Raw genomic sequence first — 26,565 nt, forward strand, 5'->3', positions numbered from 1 at the left:
AACATTTTACAATAAATTGATGTATACAAGTGTATATTATTATTTGAACAAAGATATCTCTTATATATTGTGAATATATATAGCTAGAAGAATTAACCACTAGGTCGGGCTTGTACTCATGTGACATGGGGTTGGTCCCAACTGCTACCACTATAACCCCTAGGTGGGTATGCCATGCCCCTAGCAAGCGGGCACTAGTTACACAACCAGGGAATTTGAACATGGGATATAATGCTCACATTTACTATACACTTTCACAGGCTTGCCAAGTGAGCTCCCCTGGGGGATATATATGTGTGTGTGTGTGTGTGTGTGTGTGTGTGCGTGTGTGTGTGATTCAATTTGATCTATAATTTCAAATTATGAACAAGGTTGACAACATTTTGAATTTTGGTTTACCTGTTTTGTAGAATTTGGTAAGTTGGTAATGGTATGTTAGAACTGGTTTCAAAAAAATATGAGTAAGTAGGGTTTCCGAGAGAGACAAGGATAAAGTATTGATCAGGCTATCAAAAGGTCAAGGGCCCTGGTCCTCCTCCCAATCCACGCTCGTATCTCTCCTTGCCTGCTTCTCGCAACGATCTATATGTACGAGGAGGCAGTAGACTACTCTAATGACACTTTTGACATCCACCAAATCTAGTGCTCACCACCTTTGTCTTCTTTTGAAAATACATAATCATTTTATGGTCTTTTGAAAGACCATTCATCTTTTAGAATCTAGAACCTATATCAAAAAAAAAAAATCATCGTCATGAATTCAACATAAATAAATCATCATCATCAATTTAGCATAAACATTGTCATCATCATTAGCGGTTATTATAACATTCAACATATTATCATCATCATTAGTAATGTAATCAAAATTGTTACAGCCTTTGTGCTTTCGGGTCCAACTCCTTCAAAGAACATATCATGCATGGCAAATGATATCTATATTCCTTGCATGGCAATTAAAAGGCCCATGGGATCATTGGGATATTCTGTCAAGACCTATTTCAACATTTCAATCTTCTCAACGTCAGCTTGGTCTCTTCACTATATGTAGGCAAAAGTTTGGCTAGAGAAGATTTGTTATATTGGAGGGATTTAAGAAAACAAGAGCAAAATCAATGACAATTAACAAAACCTTAACCAAACAGAAAATTAATCACTCAAATAAATCTCTTTATGAAGACATTCATCAAACCCTTTTGTTTGCATTTTTGAACATCTATCTTTTTCTTAGTAAGAATCCTTGATAGATATGTGGAGTGTCGTTGTTTCTAAATATTTAGAGGACATGTTATGAGACTGTGTTTATAGTGAGTTTATTTGCAAATCTGATTTCTTCATTTTTATTACTTATTTATGCCTATACAAATTTTCACGCTTTTTAACATTTTAAGGGTGGATTCTGATCATGATTTTTGTGGATTTGTTTCCAGAAATCCAGAAATGGATCCAAAAAAATTAAAATCCCTTAGAAACGTATCCAATTCCAAATCTGAAGTTTCTGATTTTTTGAAACGGCACAAAAACGTTTTTACAACATTTCAGACAAGAATCGTATATATTTCTGTATCGGAAAGGGGGATTTGCATTTCCGGCAAATTCTTCAAGGGTTTCTGGTAACTTAGCTTAAAAATGATACTGAGAATTCATTGAGGACTTTAATAAATCAGAGATTGAGTAGCACAACCAGAAGATGAAAACCACAAGACATTTATTGACTTAAAAATGAGAATTCATTGAGGAATTTAATAAATCAGAGATTGAGTAGCACAACCAGAAAGATGAAAACCACAAGACATTTATAAGGCAATGCTCAGTGTCAATAATAAGACAAACAATACATACAATTTTGTAAATGGTGATAACCGAAACTGGTATTATGCTAATTAGCATTCATATAAGCAGCTTGCAGGAGGAGAAACAACATTGAACATTTCAGGTAGGGGCTTGCTCACAAGTAAGACTCATTATCCAATAATGAAAGACAAGCATGTAGTTCTAAACCATATTTTACGGTCTTTATACATAATCTTCAAGCAAAGAAAGACATGTGGTTGTGCAGGCCCATATTGTGGGCTGCAGATGAATAAGACGAGAATGTACATGCAAGTATCTACAGTTCAAGACTGGGAAACAAAGTGATCATAAGAAGTCCCACTGCCAATATACTTTCTCTACAATTCCACCACCAGTTCGAACAGCAAAACGAAGCCTATCTGCAGCAGGTGGAATGCCCCAGAGAAGTGGTACAGCAACTGTCATTGTTAGCTTCTCATGCAAACCTCCTTTGCTCTCCTTTTCAGTAGCAACAACCTGCTCAAAATTCATTATCGTTTATTACATAAGTTGAATGAAAAACATTTATTTATGATACCATGCTCATCTTAGTAAGAATCATACAGCTCTCGCAAGTCTCACTATGCTATACAACGTAAACCTGGGTCCATGCTTTTTCCTTTCCTTCTCAATTTCCTTCTGTCTTTCAGAGGACTCAGCAAAGTAAGGAAGTCTGTAGATTGCATACTTTAGGTTGTCAAAATACTTATCCTTGTGCAAAAGACATTATCTGGTAAGGATAACATGACAAGGAACAGAAAATTTACAAGGAACATAGTTTTTGTTACTATGATTGAATACCAAATTAAAATTATGTCCATTGGACCCTCTCCAGTAGTCCAATCCATGAAGAAACAAAGGTGCACCATCACAAAGAAAATCATAAAGCAATAACTTACAAAAGCTCCTGCAGAAGTTGTGCAAGAATGGCAAGAATAACATATATGAAATACATTCTGCCAACCATGATTGATAAATTATAGCAATATGCAACAAGATCGATGATTCATGCCTACATCAAATCTAGGAATATAAGGCATAATAAAACTTGCCATTACCTCCTGACAACCAAATGGAGCAATATCTACCTTTCAAACAGGCACTGTGCAGCAAAACGGTACTTGACCAGTCAGACTTAACCAGTTACTGGTTACAGCAGAATGTTACACAAATGCTCGCATACTCTCCTTGCTACTTAGTTCCACTGTCTTTCACTACAGCCAAACTAAGTCATGCACGGAGCCCTCTCTCTCATAAGACAAATGCCCTAAAATATACCCCAAAGAAGCCATGTTTGAAATTTGCACCAATAAAATAAACAACATTATTTATACAAAAAAGGTGGAATAATATGAAACTGGCACAATGTAGAAAGAGCACCTTAAATAATTTAAGGGATTTAAATACGATCTATCAAATTTTCATCCATGTTAGACATGTAGAGCATGTGCCTGCAAAAAGATTCCATGGCTAATAAAAGTTGACATCTATAACAGCTCTGCCACCTGGCATGTACAATCATCTCTTTACCTGCAAACGAACATCTTCACTTGCACTTATCGTCAGTATGCTTAATCATATTAGATTCTTCACCCTCACATAGCTATTTCATTTTTCCTCTGTTGATCTTCATAAATCAACGTTAAGAGTTTCTTCATCACACTGAATGGAGATGGGAAATTCACTGCAATTATATCCCAAAACCCCCTTATTGTTCATCCATTAATTCAATCTCAAGGGCATATCAAGCATTCTTGAGATGTGTTGTATGAAAATTCTTTCAAGAAAAACGAGTTGAGAATGTCCAAGGAGCACCAATAATAAATCTTTTCTCTTTTCTTTAAAAATCTCAAAATTGATGAATCATAAATATGCACCCTATTAATACTTTTCAAGTGTACAATCCTTGACATGAACCTGATCTTTTCCCATATAGTAATGGGAACTCATATTCTACTGCATTCATGACCTTGTCCTTACCCGCTACCATTGAAGCACATGGATACAACATTCAGGCCTTCGAAAATCTTGATGAAAACTACAAATTGAGGTATTGATAATATTGCTATGCAAAATCCATAAATCAATCTAGAAGGTAATCCTCAGAATACAAAACTTCTTGAGAAAATTTGGAGCGAAAATATAAAACTGACAAGAAAGTTGAAAAGATAAAAACAAAAGTGTAAAGATTGAGGGTCTAAATTTCAGATATGAATGTCAAGCTGCAATTTTAATATCTCTTTAAATACTCGCAATGTTCTAAAAAGAATCATTGAAATCTAAGATCAAGTGAAAGACCATAGAGCCATTCACAATAAGAATAGTCAGTTCTATGTTTGAGAGCTTTACGAATATAAATTTTAGGGTTGTTTTATCTAGTCATAGGGGGCTTGATTAAGAGAGCAGGAATTAGTTTTTTCCACATCTTTGTTCACCTTTTCTGAAACAGTAATGTTTCTGGATGCTTGAGATTGTAACCTTGTAAAAACTATGCACATTTTCAATTCACAATGTCAACCCACAAATCCATTTGTAGAAAAAATGATGTAATTCTCTTCAACTTCAGTGTCCATTAGTGACCATAAAGTAGTCCAAAAGCTACTTTAAAATCTGTTGTCCCTATTGTAGCTGATAGAAGTATGCAAAATAAAATGTAGCCATATATGAGTGAAGAAAATCTGTGTACTTCTGTTGCTAGGTCATAGTCGTCTGACAAGGAATACAAGTCCCCCATCTTGTCAAACAGGTCAAGAAGGAGCAACAAATAATCATATCCATAGCTTGTGATTGGCAACCTCTTAAAAGTTCCACAGATATAGTCTTTCGAGGTCTTAGAGAGAATACCAAGTGGAGTGTACACTCCCAACTTCAGTTTGCTAGATTTGATATGTAACACAATGCACAACCATCGACAAGTCTCTTCACATCTACTTGCATTATTGACGAATAGATATTCATATATCTCTGCAGACTCGCCAACATTTTGTTCCCTCCCAAGTGTCCAGTGACTCTGGAGTTGTGTTAATTTTTCTATTTCTTTGAGCCTATTCCAACCTGTCATTAGAGAAATTTTGATGTGTGAAATGGGCCTCCTAAGGAATACTATAAAATAATAGTGGAAATAATAAAATAAGATTAGATTACCTAATCAGGTTTTAAAGGGAAAAAAAGAAAAAATTACTTTTCAACTTATCTCCCTACAATTTTACTCAAATTTTGAGCGAGAGCACTCGTTGAATGTGGAATTTAATTTTGCATTCAAAGAGTACACATGTTGCATACTTTTGATGGACCCTACGCGAAAAATGTGAAATACATGAAAAACGCAATTGCAATCACGTGTTTTCATATATTTCACAATTTTCGTGTAGTAGGGTCCATCAAAAGTATGCAACATGGGTACTCCTTGCATGCAAAATTAAAAATTGTATCTAACGAGTGCTCCCGCCCGAAATTTGAGTAAAACCATAGGGAGATAAGTTGAAAATGCAAGTTGAAAAAATAGTGTTTTTTTTTTTAGCTTTTTACTCCAAAAATGGTAAATCATTCCCCATAGTTGCATCATCATATTAAATCCTATTGGTTCTTATAAAGTTGATTTTTGTTGTACATTTTTGTTTTGAGGCCCATTTTTGACTTCAAATTTTTAGGAGCAACTATTTTTAAGCTATATTAGTGGTTAGTCATTATTCTATCAATCCTTATTTTTTAGGGAATTTCTATTTTTTTACTGCCTACTTTTAGCAGGTTCTATTTATCAATGTTGCACGACTCGTATTCGTATAAAGCTCGCCTGGCTATTGACTCATCGACTTGTATAAGACTTGGGAATGCCCTGTATAAGACTCGTCAAAATACAAAACAAAAAAAAAAATATGGTAAATTTTAAGCACAAAAGAGAAACTAATGACAATTTTGATCCTTATAAGTTATAAAAAGTTAAAACCACAGTATATGCAATAAATTCATAACAACATTTCATATATATAAAAGTACAACATAACATATTCGATTTTTGTAAGTGAAACATTTAGATATTGAATCAGGAAAAGAATCATGATTCCATAATTAAAATAAAAAATGGCAACAAGCTCAAAATTCAAACACATATGTCATAAATGATAAATGATTGTCTCATAACAATCTTGAGTCTCATCACTCATGGGCGACTACACTTACAACAAGCCCTCGTGGAGCTAGTGCCAACGTCGGAAGGTTGAAGCAACTGTGAGGCAAGTGTATTTGGAGTCTCCATTTGAGATGGCAAACTAGAGAGATCTTCAGTCTCTTCATGAAGCCAACTCAAATCAAGGGAATCCTCCTCCACAACCCAATCAGACTCTAAATCAATAGTATCCAATAAAATTGAATCTGTATCCTTTGGTTTCATTTGTTTTGTGAGCATTCGAAGGTTGTAGTAGATGAAAACCAACTTCTCCAACCTCTCATGCTCCAACTTGTTTCTCTTTTTGTTGTGGATGTGCTCAAACACTGACCAATTGCGCTCACAAGAAGAAGCACTGCAAGGTTGACTTAGAACTCTGATGGTGAATTCTTGTAATTGTGGTGCCTCAATGCCACAATCTATCCACCAATGAGCTGTAAAAAAATAACAACAAAGATTATCAGTTTGCAATGCAAAACATATAAAAGAGAACTAGCAAAATTACAAGCTAAGTTCTAACAATTTGCACTTACAAGGCATTTTCTTGTGCTTGAGACGTTGGCTTGAGCTGAATCCAAACATGTCAAATGTTTCCTTGTACATATCTCATTGTATGTTGATTTTGTCTTGAATGTCTTGATTCGGGAACATCTTCTCAATGCATATCATGACACCTTTCATCACCTCGGGATCTCATTGAATGTTAGACCCCTCATTATAGAATAAGCTCGGATTGAGATATGCTCCTGCGGCATGCAATGGTGAATGTAGTTGCTTGTCCCACCTGGAATCAATAATTTTCCATAAAGGGAGATATTTAGATTCATTTCCCTTATAGAAAGTCTTGATGGCCTCTTTGGCCCTATCCATGCCCTCATAAATATATCCAATTGCAGGTTTCTCTCCATCCATCAATCTCAAGAATTTCACAAGGGGCTCAGTGAAGCTGACAATTTCAGTGACTTTGTCCCACAAACTATCACCAAAGACAAATGTTTTCAAAGACAATGCTTCTGGTTTTGTGTTATCTTTCCAAAATACCCATTGTTGGCTACAAAACATTCTTCTCAAAGCTTGGTACTAATACAAAATGCTTTGGAGGGAAATAAAGTTTGTAGCAAACCTTGTGATAGTTGAGCGATTAAGCTCACCCTGTGTGAATTCCCTCATAAGGTTCAACACCCAAGCATGATTATAAATATACTTGGTAATTTGCTTGCATTCTTGCACAACATCTTGCACCACTCCAACTTCCCAACGTCCTCTAGTATCAAGTCTATGAAATGGGAAATGCATGGAGTCCAAAAATGGTGGGATATTTGGCACAAAGCAAACTTCCAGCTGCCACATAATTTGCTGCATTGTCTGTGATTACTTGGAAAACATTTGGAACCCCATCTTCCTCCACCACATCAGCAAACAATGTAAAAATCAAATGTGCATCTTTTACATGTGGAGATGCATCAATGGAATTTAGGAACATGGTTCCTTTAGGGCAAACAACAACAAAATTTATTATTGTTCTACCCCTTTGATCTGTCCACCCATCAGACATAATTGTACAACATATAAATTTCCGTGAGCTTTTAATGCTCTAAAATTGTTCCTTGACACACTCAAGCTCCACATCTAGCGTTTTCCCCCTAAGTGCATTATAAGATGGGGTTTTGTATCCAGGGTCAACACTTGCAATGGCATCCACCATGGGCTGATAAAAATAAGACTTTGCATAGTTGAATGTGTTGAAAAGTGCAACTAGGTTCAGTCTTCATAATGACATATAATTGTGACTTTTGTAAATGATGTAAAGAAGAAAATAAAATTATTATTGTAAGGCTTGCTTCATGGATTTCATGAGTAAGATTTTATTTGTTAGTGGCTCCCATTTAGAGCCTTAGGGTTTATCATTAGAGTCAAAGAGTCAATGTCATGTATGTACTATGAAGAGCTCTTCTTGAGCATATGTCAAATATATATATATGTCTATAAAGCCCTCCAATGACAACCACAAGTCTCTCTCTTGAAGTCGACCTCCAAACAAAGTGAAGATCAAGTTGGCTTACCTATTTAAGAGACACATCGGTTCACATGGCTCATGTCGGCTTATTTATGAAGACCAACCACTATAAATAGGGTGAAGACACTTCGCATAAATCACAGTTCAGAAGTTTGGATTCTTTTGTAGTTTCGGTGGGCAGTTATAGTGAAGAATTCAGATGTCTAATCACAGTGCAGAATTTGGATAGATAAGGGGAGTGACGAGATCTAGGGACAGAACCTTGTATATCTCTGTGGTTTTTGGATGGGTGGCAACAGAGTCAAGTTCTGACATATATCTCTGAGATTTCAGTGAACAATGGCAGCAAAGGAATTCGGATCACATCTGTTTCGGATATCCTACTCGGTGAAGGCAACAGTTTGAAGGCTACAATTTTGTGATGAAGGGAATCAGATCACTCTTGGGTAAAGATCACAGTGATAGCGAGAAAGAGATTGGTCTCTGTATAAGACCACAGTTCGGTGTCTTGGAAGGAGTCACAGTTCCATATCATGAAGATCATTAAGAACCTACAGTTCAGTATTATGCCACAGTGATTCGATATATCTCACAGCGAAGAAGCATTCAGGAAGAGGATCACTACTATGTGACTAGCCCTTAGTAATATTGTGTTGAAGAAGGTCTCGGTACTATCTCAGACATAAGGATTTGGTTCTACTGTTGGAGGAAGAGGAGTATTACAGTGACCTCAGTTTGATATAACTACATGACGACAGTGATCTCATATGATGAAAGTAGAAGGAACCAAGAAAGGGTGAACGAGAAGTTGGAAGAGGACTTGTGTCTTGGTCTTGGAGAGGCTACTAGGTCAAGGGTCTTGGACTTGGTATTTGTCAATTGGAATCTCTATAAGAAAAATTTGCGTCGGTTTTCCTCTCAAAGAGTAAGAGGTTTTGGCCCTAGCTCATAGCCTATATGCTATGTCTCTTGTGTATTTATGTTCATGCATTAGTTACTGTTTGATGAAGAAGAACACTAATAATCTAACATGAAGAAGATCCTAATCTAAACAAGTAAAAAGCATTCACAAGCAATCACTAATAGAAGAGAAATCACCTAATGCTACTACCCTAGATTTCTCAACGGAATGAAAGACGGTTTGTTGAACAATCTAGGGCACTTAGAGTTTAATGTGATTCTTCTTAGCTTGATAACTATTTGTTAGGTGTTTTTAAATTTTCTTCTTAGCATAGCCTTCAATTGTTATTATCAGAGCGTGTCTTCTTAGTTCATCAAATAGCTACCAAAACAAAGAGACAAGAACACACGATGTTGGCTTTCTGCCAGGGCCAAAACCTCTCCCTCTTGGAGAGGAAAACCCGCACAAAATTCTTCTCATAGAGATTCCAATTGAAAAATACCAAGACCATGACCCTTGATCTACTATGCCACTCCAAGACCAAGACACCAATCCTCTTCTTTGTCATTGTTGAGATCATCATCATCATTGTTGTACCATGATTGTTTCTTCAGCTAGATCACTGCTGCACCATGACTGCACCTTCTTCATCACTGTCTTGACTTTGTCTTCATTAGGATCATGATTGCAATTATGCCGAGGTCATGACTATGTTCATGAGACAGAGTTTACTATTGTGAGATCACTGTAATCTTTCTCCTTATGATTATGTCGACACTGTGATTGTATTGAGAGAGTAGGCCGAGATAAATAATTTCTCTCCTTGACTCTTCTCTTCATAAGTATGCTGAGACATGAAACATTATACTGCTCCTTCTCTGAGATACCTGTAACACCTTATCCATCTGAATACTGTCCACTGTACTTTTGTCCAAGATTCCTACACTTATGCGAAGTTGCAGAGGTATATCCGAAATTCTCTAAGACAGTCACTGCATTCTTGTATGACTGTGTTTTAGTATTGAGGCTATTATTATAAGGAGGTCGAGACACACTTTATTACTTGCACCAAGACACAGTACTTCATCACTGAGATCCTGTACCTATCCGAGATTGTAGACTTGTCTGAGATTTCTTGTTTCCTATGGTGACCTCAATGAGGTATATATAGTTGTCACCTCTCCATAATTAGCCAACATGTTAGGGTGAACCAATGTGTCTTTATTTTTTAGCCGACTTGTCATTAATATTCATTTCAAGGCCGACTTAACAGTTCTCTTCATCGTTTTGCAGGCAGACTTCTTCTAGTGCTTGTCTTGAAGGATTGTGCTTGTCTTGGAGGGTTGTTCTAGACTTGTATACATTTTACATAGGCCCAAGAAGAGCTCCTTATACATGACTTTGACTCTTTGACTTTCCTAGACCTATGAAACGAGCAAGAAACTCATTCTTATAAATTACAAAAAAATATTTCTTTTTCTTGACAAGTACAAAGATCAAAATTACATTTGTAAATACCAAACCTAGTTACACTTTCTTCAACACTCCCTCTTAACTAGGGAGGTATTTATAATGGTACTTGGTCATTCTCAGTTTGAATAATTTCTCATAAGAAGAATCAGATTGGTAATCCCATCTATATAGCATCATATCAACCAGCATTATCACAGTGCAAGGCCTTGACTAACAGCTCCATCTCTCCACGAGATCATGAGCTACAATGTCAGCAAAACCAATGATTATAGACACCTTCATCATTGTCTCTCAAGGCACATACCCACCCAGGTGTTCACTGAGTATGACCTTCTAGGACTATTCTTCTCTTGGGTTCCCAACCCTCAAAGAATATCAGTCCTCTTGCCTATTCTTGTCTTGGATGCCCTACACATCCTCAAAGAGCATCGGATGCCAGATGATTACCCAATCCTCCATTCTTTCTTCCAAAGTGAAGACAAGAATGTTGTGTCCATCTCTCCCTCTCAACTGGGGACGATATGCCCAAGCTCCCTCTTATTAGGAACTTGCCCAAGCTCCCTTTTAATTAGGAACTTGTCAGAGCTCCCTCTTAGCTAGGGACACTTCTATACCTCAGCAACTTCTTCTTTGTCAGTTCTTCAGCTGCTTGATCAACTTCTCTTCTTGATGTCATGAAATTCAATTGAGCTTATTCCTAGTAGGGCAACAGCCATCGATCACTTTCCTCGTTTGTTCGTCATGTGATTTCTTTCTTCGTGGAAAGTGGCCTTCTTCATATCTGGAACCTTCGTTATATGGCTACTTCTTCCTCGTCCTGCTTCTTCTATCCACCACATGAATGCTGGTAGTATTTGTACTTCCAATTTCTTGTTTCAATAGCCCTGCATGAATTTATCCAGATATTTTTTCAAGAAACCAAAACATGATTCTGAATCAAATCATATCTTATGGGATGGCTTTTCATCATGACATCTTTTTGTGTGCATCCGCATCTTGCATACATGTTGACACATCTCCCAAAGATATCCATTGTCACAGGTCTTCATCTTTTTCCATCAGAGTCTTTATATCTTTTCGGGAGATTTCCTAGTTAAGTCTTCTTGGCCTTTTAGATGTTTATCACCTTCATCAAGGTTGCTCATCTTACGATCTCTTCCTTCTCCACACATTCCATTGCCAGGTGCTTTCAATCAGAGTTTCTTAATTGTAATCAACTACCTCATACTTCATATGAGGACATATTATGTTGATTTCATCCAGTGTGTCTTATGCCTTCCTGCATCCTTTCAGAGGAGGAGATCATTTTTCCTCTTGATCATGCTTCTTAAGATAGAAGTAATGATCCTTGTTACCTACAACCATATGACATGACATTATAATTTTAAACACAAGCATACATACCTTACTTTACCTTTAGGTCATCTAGGCTTCTTTCAGCAACTTCCTTGATTGAAGTGTCTTCAACCCCTTGATCTGCTTCTTCTATTATGTCACCATAACATCATCCATGAATTCCACAAGTTGGAGTTCTTGATGAAACACTTGCTTCCTCTCTAGATTGGTGAACCCTCTGATGAGGATTCCATCAGAGAATCTTAAGGATCTTGTATATCCTTATCTAGCAGATGTTTCCCTTTTGATGTATGATGAACCTTGTCTTGGATGACTTCTTCCTTTCCTTCAATGTTTACTGAAGTTCCCAAGAGCCATATCCTTCATGTTTGTCTGCCATGGATTTTTTGTCCTTCATGATTCCCATGGTGATGTTACGAGCTCTTGTTTCTAATGATTCCATGATGCCATGATGCATCTTATTATCTTGTTCATATCTATAACACAAGATTTAGGAGCTTATGATTGGACCCTTTTGTGAGGGATATCATCTAGATCATAGTAGAGATCTGTTACTCCCTCTTTCCTTGGCCCTTTTTCTTCAACTTCCTTCATCTTTCTAGTGATATGATCTTCTTTCCATAATCTTTCCGTAGCATTGAATCTTAGCTATACTTATTTTGTCTTGCTTGAGGACCAAACTTGCCTTTCCTTTCTACACATGTTTGAGTCTTTTATCCTTTACTACATTTGCCATCAACTTCTCTCTCTCTAGCACAAATTGTTGAATGAGGTAACCTTTTTGTTCATGGACAATTGTTACCTTGCCTATCTATTAGAACAATGATGATTATTTTATTAATATCTTTCCCATATCTCCCAATTGAGATCTTATAAAGATATCCCTACATTCTTTGATATCTTTAATCGGGTCTAAGTGATATGACCTTCTTCACTGTATTTTAGAGAGTATATTTTCTAGCATTTCACATCTCTCTTTTATGTTACCTCTCCTGCTACATAGGGATGAGAGGACATAGGACTGATTTCATATGACTTCTCTTCCGAGGTCTATATCTATCCTCCTTTTTCATGCAGGGGATTTCTATGACCCGGTCGGTATATTGATCTTCTTGCAAACACGAAGTCATTTAATCAGAATTGTATTTATGAAAGATACTTGGCACATGAAGATGAAATATTCACCGTAATGCTTTCTTGAATGGTCTCCTTCAATGAGATTCTTGCTTGAGCTGATTAGTACAACTAAGTTCCAAGACTTCCCTTGAGACTTTCTTGCATTGTTCAGCACCAAGCACTACTGCTTTTATATTATGTTGAGATTACTTGATCTCTTGACTATGAGGGTATGATATCGAGACCAAGAACTTTGAAAGTACTGTCATAACGCCCATTCGAGATGTGGCACTGTATTCTCTTCTTGAAGTGATATCATTGTAGTGTATGATGTGATTATTCCTAATACCATGCAGCACTTTGTTGACACGTCCTTTTGACATTCCATGGTAGGTCATTTGTTTATAGAGGTATGCCTTTGAGTTGTGAGTGGTACTGAGATAGTGAAACCTTCCATTGATTGTTCTTTAGCATCGAATTGAGGTTCTTGTGTATTACTGTGCATCATATTTTTAACACCGAGCTACACCATCAAACATTACTAGAATACTGAGCAAGGAACATTATTATAGCACGGAGAATTGTCAAGTCACTGTGATCATGATTTTGTAGTATGAGTTGGAACAGTGCAAACATTGTGAATATGATTGCCATCAAGACTATGATATCCAAGACTAAGATATGTAGAGAAATGTCAAGATTGTCCTTGCTTTGTTGCCCTTCTTGAAGCTGAACCTTGTCCTTGAATGTCCCTTTTTGTTGCCCTTCCTTTTAGCACCTTAGCTTCGATACCATGTTGAAGAATCTAGGGAACTTAGAGTTTAATGTGATTCTTCTTAGCTTGATAACTATTTGTTAGGTGTTTTTAAATTTTCTTCTTAGCATAGTCTTCACTTGTTATTATTAGAGTGTGTCTTCTTAGTTCATCAAATAGATACCAAAACAAAGAGACAAGAACACACGCTGTTGGCTTTCTGCTAGGGCCAAAACCTCTCCCTCTTGGAGAGGAAAACCCGCACAAAACTCTTCTTATAGAAATTTCAATTGACGAATACCAAGACCATGACCTTGACCTAATATGCCACTCCAAGACTAAGACACCAATCCTCTTCTTTGTCACTGTTGAGATCATCATCATCGTTGTTGTACCATGACTGTTTCTTCAACTAGATCACTACTGCACCATGATTGCACCTTATTCATCACTATCTTGACTAGTGTTACTTGGGAGCGGGAGTGAAAGTGGGGAGCGGGAGCAACATTTCCAAAAGCTCCCAGTTTGGGAGCGAATCCCGAAGCAATTTTTATATAATATATATATTTTTTATATTTTGATACATATATGTCAACAAAAACATGTAGAATGATGAATTAGATATAAAAAAACATAGATTGATCATTGAACCATATAACATCAATCATCTAGAAGTTATAATCTTCATCAACCACGTCCACAAGTTAGTAACATACATATTACAACATATTGAGTCTCGTGAATCATGATTCATCAATCTTAAAGTTTCAACTTCAAGCTTTCAAAATTGAAAATTCAATATATAACATTTATCATCATTGATCACCAAAGTTGTACTTGTAAGCTAAGTTAACCATTACAAGAAATAATATCTAACATGAAACAAAATGTTATAAAATGAATTATGAAATGAAATGAAACAACTTTCAGAAAGCATCATATTCATAATTCAGAATCATTACCAATGAGTTATAATTGCCAACTTCAAACTTCAAACTTAAATTGTCACAGTCATATATTGTTTACAAAAAATATAATTATGACATGAAAGAGTCAAGACTCAACAGTTATGAAAACTAATAGAAACTAGAAAAGACAAGTAAACTGTAAATCTATTATCTACTACAACATGTGGCCCTTGCCACGAGAAGTGTCTAATGTATGAGCAGGTCGTGGTGGTCTTCTAGGAGTCTCCCGCACAAACTGACGACCAGAACTAGAAGGCACATGCCCTCCACGTGAGGGTGTAGATGGAGGTGGCGACAGCAAGGAACAAGACTCAAAACTCGAGCACTGCTACTGGATGGTGGAGGTGACATGGTTGTTGCTTCATCTTCCTCTCTTATAAGTTCCTCTTCCAGTTCTTCAAGATGTATAGTGCCATCCTCCAAATTATCATCCTCTGGGTGGTTGTCCCAAATTTTATATGTTGGATCCTCATAACCCTGATCACAGTGATGACTCAACAACCTGAAGTTGTAGTGCACATAAACCAAGCTTTCTGCCCGGTTTTCACTGAGTCTGTTTCTTTTCACATTATGTATGAAGTTGTAGGTGCTCCAACACCTCTCTGCAGAAGAAGTATTTACAACTTGTGCTCCCGAGTCCCTCCCACCCGGAGCGTGGATTGGGAGCGGGATCGAGGGGGGGTGGCGCTCCCCCGTAACACTGATCTTGACTTTGTCTTCATTAGGATCATGACTGCAATTATGCCGAGGTCATGACTATGTTCATGAGACAGAGTTTACTATTGTGAGATCACTGTAATCTTTCTCCTTATGATTATGCCAAGACTGTGATTGTATTGAGAGAGTAGGCCAAGATAAAGAATGTCTCTCCTTGACTCTTCTCTTCATAAGTATGCCGAGACATGACCCTTCTCCCAACTAAAACATTATACTGCTCCTTCTCCGAGATACCTGTAACACCTTATCCATCCGAATATTGTCCACTGTACTTTTGTCCAAGCTTCCTGCACTTATCCAAAGTTGCAGAGGTATATCCAAATTCTCTGAGATAGTGACTACATTCTTGTATGACTGTGTTTCAGTATTGAGACTGTGATTATAAGGAGGCCGAGACACACTTTATTACTTGCACCGAGACACAGTACTTCATCACTGAGATCTTGTACCTATCCGAGATTGCAAACTTGTTTGAGATTTCTTGTTTCCTGTGGTGACCTCAGCGGGGTATATATAGTTGTCACGTATCCATAATTAGCCAACATGTTAGGGTGAATATTCATTTTGAGGCCGACTTAATTGTTCTCTTCATAGTTTTGCAGACAAACTTCTTCTAGTGCTTGTCTAGGAGGATTGAGCTTGTCTTGGAGGGTTGTTCTAGACTTGTATACATTTTACATAGGCTCAAGAAGAGCTCCTTATGCATGACTTTGACTCTTTGACTTTCCTAGACCTATTAAATGAGCAAGAAACTCATTCTTATAAATTACAAAAATAATATTTCTTTTTCTTGACAAGTACAAAGATCAAAATTACATTTGTAAATATCGAACCTAGTTACACTTTCTTCAACACGGTTATGGTACTAAAACCTCCACACTGCCATATTTACCCCCTTCCTCTTCTCTTCATTAAAACTCTCCAAGGTTGGTTGAGAAGCTGGAGTTGTACAAGGATTGAAGAAAGAAGAGGTTGTACTCTTGTTTGCCACAACACTTGAAGAATTACCAATACCTGGACTTTGAATCTATGTTTCACTCTGAGATGAAGATCTACCTATCCCAACAATCTCATCATTCCTTTTTGCCCTCTTAGAACTTTCTTCTTTAATGGCTTCCAAAGCAGTTTCCATTTCAGTGGTGACTTCATTAGGGCAATTTTGACAACATCCCACACCATTCCCAGGAATTCTAGCTAGGTGACATTTTAGCTTGTTTATGCATTGCAATAATTGCACTTGACATGGTGGTCATTACTGGCAATGAGTCGTTGACCATGTGCCCATGTCAGATAACGAGACTTTTTAGTACCCTTTGGTAGCGTGGTGACGGAAATTGGAAGAAAAAAATAAATTTTTAAAATTTAATTGATATTTTGTTTCAATTTTTTCATTTTTTTTTTTTTTTTTTTTTTTTTTTTTTTTTTTTTTAATTTACAAATTATTTTGGGCCCTGTAGCTGAGTTTCTCAGCCACAGAAACTGTGCCTATGTCGCTGAGAAACTCAGCCACAGGGCCCAAAAACAATTGTAAATTAAAGAAAAAAAAAAAAAAAAATTGAAAACAAACAAACAAACAAAATTACATGGAAAACCTTCAAACAAGCAATCCAAAGTTTGTTCATGAATCCTACCTGTTTGTGATGAGGTTGGGTCTGATCTGATGAAGCCTCTTTTAGCCTCCTCCAAGAGCTCCTTCACTGTGCAATGGAGTCACCAAACACTCATAGAAATTAATCAAACCCTCAAATGACAAGTGAATGACTAATGGAAGGGAGAGAGGTGCTTATAAAGCCTCCAATTTCCCTTTCCCTCCACCTCGTTTCCAAAAAAACAAAAAATCAAAAAAAAAATTGCAAATTGAGGGTCAATGGGTCTTATAAGTGTCTGATACGGGTCTAATGCCAAACCCACAGGTCCCATACGGGTAGCCAGGTTTAATATGAGTTTAGCCAAGTACGGTTCTTAGGCACGGGTTCTATGCGAGTGACCTGTCTCGCTATAGAACCCGCCAAGACCCGCGGGTGCTCGCGGGTCTTATGCAGGTGGTGCTACACTGCTATTTATAGACTAGAGTTGATCAATTGACTAGTGATTAGTAATCAGTAAGATAATTTCATTTAATAATGAGTTGAGGGCTTTAATTAGTGATGTTATCTCCACTAGTGTGCCTCACTGATGCAGAAGAGCGCCTTATCCCAAACAAAAAGCCACAGCTGCTCCAGTTCACTTGACACATGTCAGTGAAACTTCAATGAGACCACCTCTTATGTGGGACGACCTATGTAGTATGGAAAATGCGTCAGTTTAGGAGAGTTAGTATTTTCTCATCTTATCTGCTGGTTATGAAATTTGTCTGCTTCGAAGTTCAGATGAGCATGGGTGAGTTTGAGGGCAAGTTTTCCTGAGATCACTCGCCCAAATGGAGTGCCTACCTTCTATGGATCCATGTCAAGAAACAACACCCCCACTGTAGATGCTTGCTTAGGGTATCTCCGAAAGTTGCCGAGGGAATCTCCGGTTAGACAGCCTATGGAGGAATATCTGATCCAGGAACAACAACCCCTCTTTACGCGCTTGCTTAGGGTATCTCCGAAAGTTGCTCAAGGAATCACCAATGAGACAGCCAGAGCATACATTGTATGGGTGTTTCTCCTTATTACTGTATCACTATAATCATTATTCTTAGATGGATGAGAAGAAAGTAGCTTACTGTTACAGAATTCATGGTTGCTGTTTTGTGATTGCAGAATTCTTATTTTTCAGATCTATAACTTGTCACTTGCCGGATTGATTCAAAATTTAGATATCAAGTGTGTACATCCCTGATCTATACTCCCATGCTTTTACTTTTTGACAGGTTTTGAATTTTGTTTCTTAATGTTTTAAATTTTCACTGTAGAATAGAATCTTTTGAATGCTGAACTGCTATCATGAATTAAAAAATTAGCATGGTATTATTGTTGTATTATTGAAATTCTTCCATCAGTGAATAGAGAAGGCAACAACCTGTGAGAGGGAGTTCAGAATGATGGATTTCAGCAGGTGTGATGCCCAACAAGTTCCAGTGATTGGAGGCTGGAGTGACACATCCCTAAGAAAACCACAAGGACATGTGAGAGGTTGAACTGTTTTCTTTATAACTGTGAAAGGTTGATGATTTATTTTGGCATAAGTGGTTTGTTTAGGTTGTGATTCAAGGCATTGCAGAAATTGTGAACTTCAGAATGTCAAGTCTCAAGAAATGTTAACACTTAGAAGGGGTCAGGCCTCTACTTTCATCCCTTGGAAGTGCAGGTTGTAGATATCTATGGAAGAGATTGATCTTGGGGAGTCCAGGGAAAAGTAGCAACTTCTATCAATTCTCAACAATTCTCTCAGTACGAGAAGAAGGTTGCCAAGGCAAAGAAGATTCTTTTGGACTCTCTGAAGAACCACCTAATTCCTCACATAAATTAGCAAAGGAGTTGTTTGACGCATTGACAACACTATATCAGAGTGTCAATATTTGAAGATGCTTTTGAAGAACAAGCTCACCCAAACATACATGACTGATTCAAATGTTGCAGCATGTTACCTCATGAACATTGCAGAGCTCAAAGATTATCCCTTTGCAATTAGTATGAAGATCAAAGATGACAAATCAGTGCCTTTTGCACTAATGGGTTTCTTTCCTAGTTGGGAAGCATTGCTCCAAGCTATTTGTCTGCTCAAGAAAACCACCCGACTTATGAGAAGCTTGGGGACATATTTGTCCAATAAGAAACAAGGTGGGGAACAATTTGAGCCCGAAGAAAAGAGGCCCAAGACCTTTCTCTCATTAGGACAGTGAAGAAAGGTGGGAAGACAAAAGGAACCAGTACAGATAAGGAGAATACATTTTCTTTCAACTCTGGCAATAAGGACCACAGTCACATGACTTGTTACTCAGTGTTCAAAGAAAAGAAAAGAGAAGGGAAACCAACTTTAAGAGCATATTGCAAGGAGAGCAAAAACTTTAGTTGGAGTGAATGAGTTCGCATCCAAGCTTGAGAACGTCTTTTCTATGGTTTGATGCCTTGCTGCCAATACCAATTTTGGTGTTGGTTGGTATGTGCATAATTAAGCATCTCAACATGTCATTTAAAAAGATAATTTTCAGGAAGCTTCAAGAAAAGGAATTGAGCATGCAAGTGGAGTTTGATGATGATGACATATCCAATTACTAGAATCAACACCATATCCTTCAAGATGAGTTCAGACAATGTTCTTGAATTCTATGTTCTTCTCTCTGTGCGTAGTTTAATGAAAAATCTCCTATATATCTCAGCCATTACAGACTTGAAATGTAAAGTTTATTTTGATGACCAGCAATGCATCGTCAAAGATTTCAACCAAGAACTTTCTTGATTTTTGGAAAAAGGAGTGCATGATGGAGGCCTTCAAAGGATTCTTGCCAGCCCTTCAAGGCATGATGCTTTGGTGCATTACAGCGGCAAGTTGTGGAACAAGCATCTTCGTCATTTGTACTATGGAACTCTTCCTCTCTTGAAAAATATGGTGTAGGGATTGTCAGATTCCAAGACAGAGAAGATCAATGTGTGCAGAGGCTGTGCCCTTAATAAGCATACTTAAACTTCCTTTCCATCCAATTAAGAAAAATTGGATTTGGATGGAAAAGATTGAGAAATTCTCAAGTTGATACACTTGTATGTAAGTGGGCCTATGTTTTCCTCTTTGTTGGAAGATAATTTGTATTATGTTTCTTTCACTAATAATCCTCACAGATACTAGACTTATTTTATCAAAACTAGGATGAAGTGTCTAGTAAATGCAATGAATTCAAAGCCTTGGTTGAAAATCAAACAAGGAAGAGGATCAAGGTTGTTGGCTGCGATAATGGAGAGTACAACACAAAAGAGTTTGTTACTTTTGATCTGGATTTAATCACTATATAATTTGTCAACCATCTTGATGCTTTCAGAGTGGAAAAATTGAAGGAATCATCTTACAAGAGCAGTTTTACCGACGGGACCCAATTTGGAGAATTGAGGTCCAAACCCTTTAGGGGCTAGTTTGAGAGCCTAAATGACATTATTTGGGGGTCAACTTTACAACTTAAGCATCAAACTCTGTGACACTATTCTACAATAGAAAACCTTTCTAAAGGTGCAAGAATTGCGTCCATCAAAGTTCAGATGAAAAAGTTATGCCTCTTAAAAGTTGACATATTGTGATTGACCACCATAATTCAAGAGGATGCCATGTCAGCCCCCACTAATCATGGAAAAGGGGCTAGCCACATGGGCAATATGAAGAAGACTCTAGAAGGGTCAAAGTTGTAACCCTAGTTAAGAGTTGGAGGAGTCAAACTTGACCCCTAGTTAGTTTTTGAATTGTGTTATAACCGGGCCACTAGGACTAAAACGGATTCCAATCTATTTGCTTGAATTTTGTTCCATAGTAAAGTAGAGTAGCTGAGAGTGGATAAAGAGAGAGAGAGGGAGAGATAGCAAAACAAAGGGAGTTTGAATTTTGTAGCATCCCACAGGCCACGGATCTCAAGTAACTCCATAGAGAGTGTCTTCTCATTTCCATTTGCATCATTTCCATTCTTGACAAAAGAGAGCAGCCTTACCTTTCTGTTACCCACCACCAATGGGTGACACCTATGGGAGAAATTTTCTCCTATATTTCTCTTCATCTGGCAACCCCTTGCAGCTATGAGATAGCTCAATGTACCACCATTCTCCGCCACTTGAGCCAGCTATTATGTGCCCTCGCTCATCTGTCATGGCCAATGTTTGAAGGTGGCCCTTCCAACCCCAAAGCTATGATTTTTCATTATGTAATTGGGTGTTTATAATTGCTTTTCCTAGGCACATTTGGACATGGATTAGTGGGGGAATTTGGCGGAAATAATGGGCTTGGATTGTACTCTTGTTCCCTTGCCTCAACTTGGGGGTTAATTTTGTATCCTAGTCCCATGGGATCTCCTCTATTGGCTATTAATCTTAGGTGTGGCACTACATGGGAAATCCTAATTTTGGTTACATGGTTCCGCTTCCCGACACCATATATCTCACTCCCCTCCGCTCATTACAAGCCCTTGTCACATTTTGCCCATCTGGGTCCACATTTATCCATTGGGTCTACAAGGGTGTTAGCCTCCCCCTCCCCTTGTCCACACTTTGGATCGGCCCTGGAACGATGCTCCGGAGGTTGATGCAGCTAAAAAGAAAGTTAAAAGCATAATTTGGCCACTTACAACACGAAATGTACCACAAGACGCAAAAGATGGTTGGGACATAAAAATTTAATGTGTGGGTTGTTGATTTGGGGTGGCATCGGATGTGCTCTAAGCCTCAAATTTTGCAGGGAGGCTTGGGCACATGTATTCCAAAGAACCTAGAAAGCGTTTTGGGAAATTCCACCCAAAAGTGATTTTATTAAAATAATTAATCTTTTTAATGGGGTTCCTAAGTCTAAACTTAGGAAAATTAAAATATTAATGGATATTAATCTAATCAGGGGTGAAACTTCTAGAAAAAGACACGGATCAAGCCAAAACAATTTGAGCTTTTGATTATGATTTAATCTAGGCCATTGGTTTTCCAACAGGAAGATATAAGAAGGGGCTTGAGGGTCATTTAGAAAACACACCGAGAGATCAAGAAATTGATTTTCTGACGTAAGAAGTTCTTAGGGGAGGAAATCGATTGAGAAGAATTCTTGCAGTTGAGGAGCAAGGATAGCAGCTTTCAGAGAGAGATTCTCAGTCGGAGAATCATCAGTAGAGAGAGGCAAAGTGTGATCTAGTAGCCTTGACGCAGAGGCTGACGCAAAGCCAGAAGGGCCACGTAGAAGCAACGCAAAGGGAGAGAGTGAAATCCGAAAGTCAGAGTAGAGGGTCAGTTTCAGTAGCCGGAAGCCGGGGTGTGAGACCAGGAGGCTGAGAGCAGTGACTCTAGGCTACTGATCAATTCCCCACTTGGGTGACGTTGCGCCTGAGAGGGTTGACACTAGTATAGCGTAGAGGCAACACAGTGATAGCGCAGAGCCTGCTAGGGGCACCACATCCAACAGCCGGGACTTTTTCTCAGCAATTGTGTGAGGTAAACTCACAAAGTTTTTGCCAATATTTCTCTCTGTAACTGAATAACCCTGTGAGGTATTCAGTGATGTATTCAGAATTTGCTACTGCTTAATAATAATAAACCCTCAGAATTGTTGCACCGGTTTTCCCGCATTGGGTTTTTCCGAGGACATTTGTCCAAAAATAACGATGTCCTGTGTTTCTATTTTCCTTGCTCAGTTTCTATGTTTCATAATCATAATTTAATTGGTGTAGGTTGCTTCAATAATTTACTTCAATGTTTCATGAAGAAATCTGAAATAAGCTTGTAATGTAATTTACAATCTAGGTGAAGTAGATTTAGTTGGTTGTTGTAGGATTCTTGAGATTGTTAGATATAGGAATTTTCACATGGGCAAAAGCCAAACATGAGCTCTAGCCTCTACCCCTTATCATTATGGCCATCACCCCGGTTCCTAGGGCCCCTATGAGTGCCCCTTGCATAATTAAGGAACCCATGATTGTCCCAACCCCTGGTGAGCGATGAACTACCCAACCTTAAGGGGGTAATCACTGCTTCATCATATGCATCATGCTCTCATCTCCTGGAGTTCCGAGCAATAAACTGGAGAAAAATCAATAAAACGAAAAAGGCATATGAAGAAGGGTGGAAAAAATAAAGGCCGAGGTAACTCATGTACCACGATTGCTCCCTCCTACATTCATATACCCAAGGTGTAGACTTCCCTCATTATTGCTTCCCTTGTACCATGGCATGTGGCTTGGAGCCTTCCCTCTTGCCCCAACTCCATCCCATCATTATTTCACATGTGACATGACACCAGCCATTTGATGGATGTACCATGGACCTGTGTCTCCCTTATAGGTTGAAACCACCTAATAGGGCCCTTCATTGACTTCTCTTGTTGAGCATGATAACCCCTGTACATTTTAAAGCCCGTTTGGAAAGGCATGCCACTATGAAGTGTCTACTTATGCCCTTGATTAGCAAGCTTATTTACTTAATTGCACTAGTGATTAATTGTACTGGAAGGTGAGGAGACGCGTTGGATCTTATATAGGATTGCAGGTGGGACTCCATCTTGGATATGGTCTCCCTATACGGTGTCCAAGCCCTCCAAAGGGTCATAATGGCACCTGTAGGATGAGCGTTGAAAGCCATGGGCCTCCACCATTACAAAGCATTGATTGCCACACCATGGGCTTCTTCAGCATCACACATTGTTTGTTCATGCCCCAACCATACAGAGATGATGATGCACTTGGACCACGTTGCCCAGCCAGTCATATGTTTGCACCCAACACTTGGCAGTTGATCTATTAGAATAATGCTATTTAAGTGTTTAATGCTCATTCTCATTAGCTGTTTCTATTTTTATCTTTTTAGCGATTTCTTAGAAGAAACTGGTTGTTTCTATTTCCTAATAGAAACTTGATGTTTCTATTTCTGTAAATATCTCTGTATTACTTATTGAGCTTCATTTGCTAATGTAAATCAATTCAATTCATTGACTATGGTATCAAAGCTCGAGTATTTTTTCGGAATAATAATTTTTTTCTCTGGGCGTCACAATTTCTGAGCCTTGAAGCGTGGGTGGAATCTGCGCATTGTGAACACGCACATTGTTGTTCTGGTCTGGAGGCCAATTCGGGATTGCTCGAGACGGTCTATATTGACCTGCAGAAAGCGAAATTACGTCTCTGCAAGGATTTGTCCTCCGTAGTGGCCTATGTGGCCACGCTAAAGAGATCGTGGTCCTCCGACTCGTTGTCAAGCAACAGAGCCAAGGCTTGTGTTTTCGCTCCCACCACGCACCCCGGTTCCTTCCCGTGTCGTCTTCATCGCTAGACTGTGCTTCGTCGTGCTAACAATACATCTCTCTCCGACACCATCGGCCTCAATACTTCATGTAGCAACGACGCGCTCTGAATCTTGAAGGATCAAACCTGTCAGCTATTATTATTATTGCTATTTGTTGAAATTCAGGGCAAATGCATGCATCCGACGTATTTATATTACAGTTTTTGTGTTTCGGATATTTTTTTTAGCACACAACGTACTATTCTCCCTACGTACCTCCTGAGGTCTGAATTTGCTCTTCTGTTGATGAACCGAGATTCTATACTGGCTTGGCCGAAGTCCTGAGGTTAGTTCTTGTCTGTGGCTAGAGGATTGATCTGATAACCTCGACTGAGATCCGAAGCTTCTTGTCCAAAATATATTGTCCTCTAAATTGCAGGCTTCCATGGAAGGGCATCATCCGAATTCTGTGTCCGAGTTACAGGCTCCTGTGGTAAGAAATCCAAGTTCTGTTGCAGGCCTCTGTGGTGGGTCCGAGAAGATCCAAGTTCTGTCAGAAAACCCTTCTGTAACCAGAGAATGGCCATTGCCTGACAATGGCTGCCGGAGATCGATCGGAAGATTAATGACAGAACACGAGATTTTAGCATTTGCATAGTGCTAACTGCTTTTGTATGACATTTCTGGTGGGCCGTATTACGTTGACTGCGTAAAATCTGCAGTCTCTCTCACACATCCGCCTGGACTGAATGTGTACGTCAGACGTATCAGGTTTGAGTATCTTCATTTGTTGTGTTTTGGGTACTGCTGAAAGCCTGTGGGGATTCTTGCCCAGTAAGTTATTTTTGGTCAAAGATCGTGCTCTATATATATTTCCTTGAACCCGCTTCTCAGAACGATTTCTGGTTCTATTTTATATTGCACCAGCACCTATCAGTTTTTGTCCAGGATCAGCCGACATCTGCATTGAAATCTGTGCCGGACCCCTTTGTTGTTTTCTGTGTCTTGGGAAACGTACAGATGGCTTCGCTAACCAATCTGATGTTGGAAGGTAGTCAGCGCTTTAATGGCACTAATTATAACATCTGGAAATAGAGAATGTTGACCATTTTTTAATATAGGCATCTTGATCAGCTCGTTTTGGGGAAAGAGCTCCGTCCTGGTACATCTGGTACAGATCAAGATAAGTTTGATGATCGAAACCGAGAGGCTATTATGCTTCTCAAACTCTCTATGACTGATGATCAGTTACCGCAGATTCCTTCTGGCAAGACAGCTGCTGAAATTTGGCAACATCTTAAGGAATTGCACGAGCCATCCGACAAGAGCAGAGCTTTCTTTCTCAAGACTCAGTTGTTCTCCATCATGATGGACGAACATATGTCTTTACAGGAACATCTTAACAAGATTAAAGACATTCGAAATCAGCTCGAAGCCATTGGTCAGACCATGGAGGAAGAAGATATGGTAGTCATCACTCTGAAAAGTCTACCAAAATCTTATGAGCACTTCATAGAAACACTCAACATTACCTCCACTAATGTTGATCTGAAGTTTCCGGAGCTATGCAACAAACTCATGCAGCAGGATCATTGGAAAACAGTGGTGCCTCATCAGCCTCCTCAGAAAATGCTTTTGTTGCCAAATGTCAATCCTCTCAGTGCTTTCAACAGAAAGGTTCTTCTCAACTTTTTGATCCAACTAGGAAGAAAAATGTGCAGTGTAATTACTGTCACAAATTCGGCCACGTGAAGAAAGATTGTCAACAGAGGATTGCTTCTGAACAAAAGAAACAGGGAGGGCCCCATCAGACAGCGAATGTTGCAGAACATTCCGAGCAGACAGAATCCGCCTTTTACGCCTTTATGGCTAAAAGGTCTTCAAATCATGTCTCGTCTTCGGCCTGGTACATTGACTCTGGTGCATCACGCCATTTCTCTCACAAGCGTGACTGGTTTATTGACTTCTCACTTTTCAGCGATTCCGTGGTATTCGGCGGAGGTGAAGAGTACACAATGGTTGGCAGAGGTACAGTTCAGATCTAGTCTGGTGGGCGCACACTCATCTTCCTGAATGTGTACTATGTTCCTGGTACGGAAATTAATCTGTTGTCTGTCAACCAGATTATGAGGAACTCTCCTCAGCTTGATGTAGTGTTCAGTGCACACAAGTGCTCCATTATCGACAGGGAGACTAGTCTTACAGTTGCTGCTATCCTAGAGATCATGGTCTATACAGGCTTCTTGACACTGGTGATTCTCCAGAAGTGGCTCTAGCAGCTCGTGTTTCTCCCATCAGCACTCTGTGGCATCAGCGATATGGGCATCTAAACATGCAGTATCTCTCTCAGCTCTCTCAGGAGGGACTTGTCTCAGGGTTACCTGATATTCAG

General features: G+C 38.6%; 1 protein-coding gene across 2 annotated transcripts in view; it reads right to left on the minus strand.

Moving 5' to 3' along the window:
- Positions 1-1,779: 1,779 nt before the first annotated feature.
- Positions 1,780-26,565, minus strand: part of LOC149153093 (D-tagatose-1,6-bisphosphate aldolase subunit) — a 76,236-nt gene continuing 51,450 nt past the window's right edge. For both annotated transcript variants that reach the window (XM_089438469.1, XM_089438468.1), the window contains exon 5: positions 1,780-2,310. In XM_089438469.1, the coding sequence (XP_089294595.1) occupies positions 2,140-2,310 (171 nt within the window). In that variant the 3' untranslated portion in view covers positions 1,780-2,139. The remainder of the gene's footprint in view (positions 2,311-26,565) is intronic.

The sequence above is a fragment of the Pinus tabuliformis genome, chromosome 9 (genome assembly GCF_031772625.1).
Source record: "Pinus tabuliformis cultivar Carrire ecotype Pingquan chromosome 9, CPIR1, whole genome shotgun sequence".
Lineage (NCBI taxonomy): Eukaryota > Viridiplantae > Streptophyta > Pinopsida > Pinales > Pinaceae > Pinus > Pinus tabuliformis.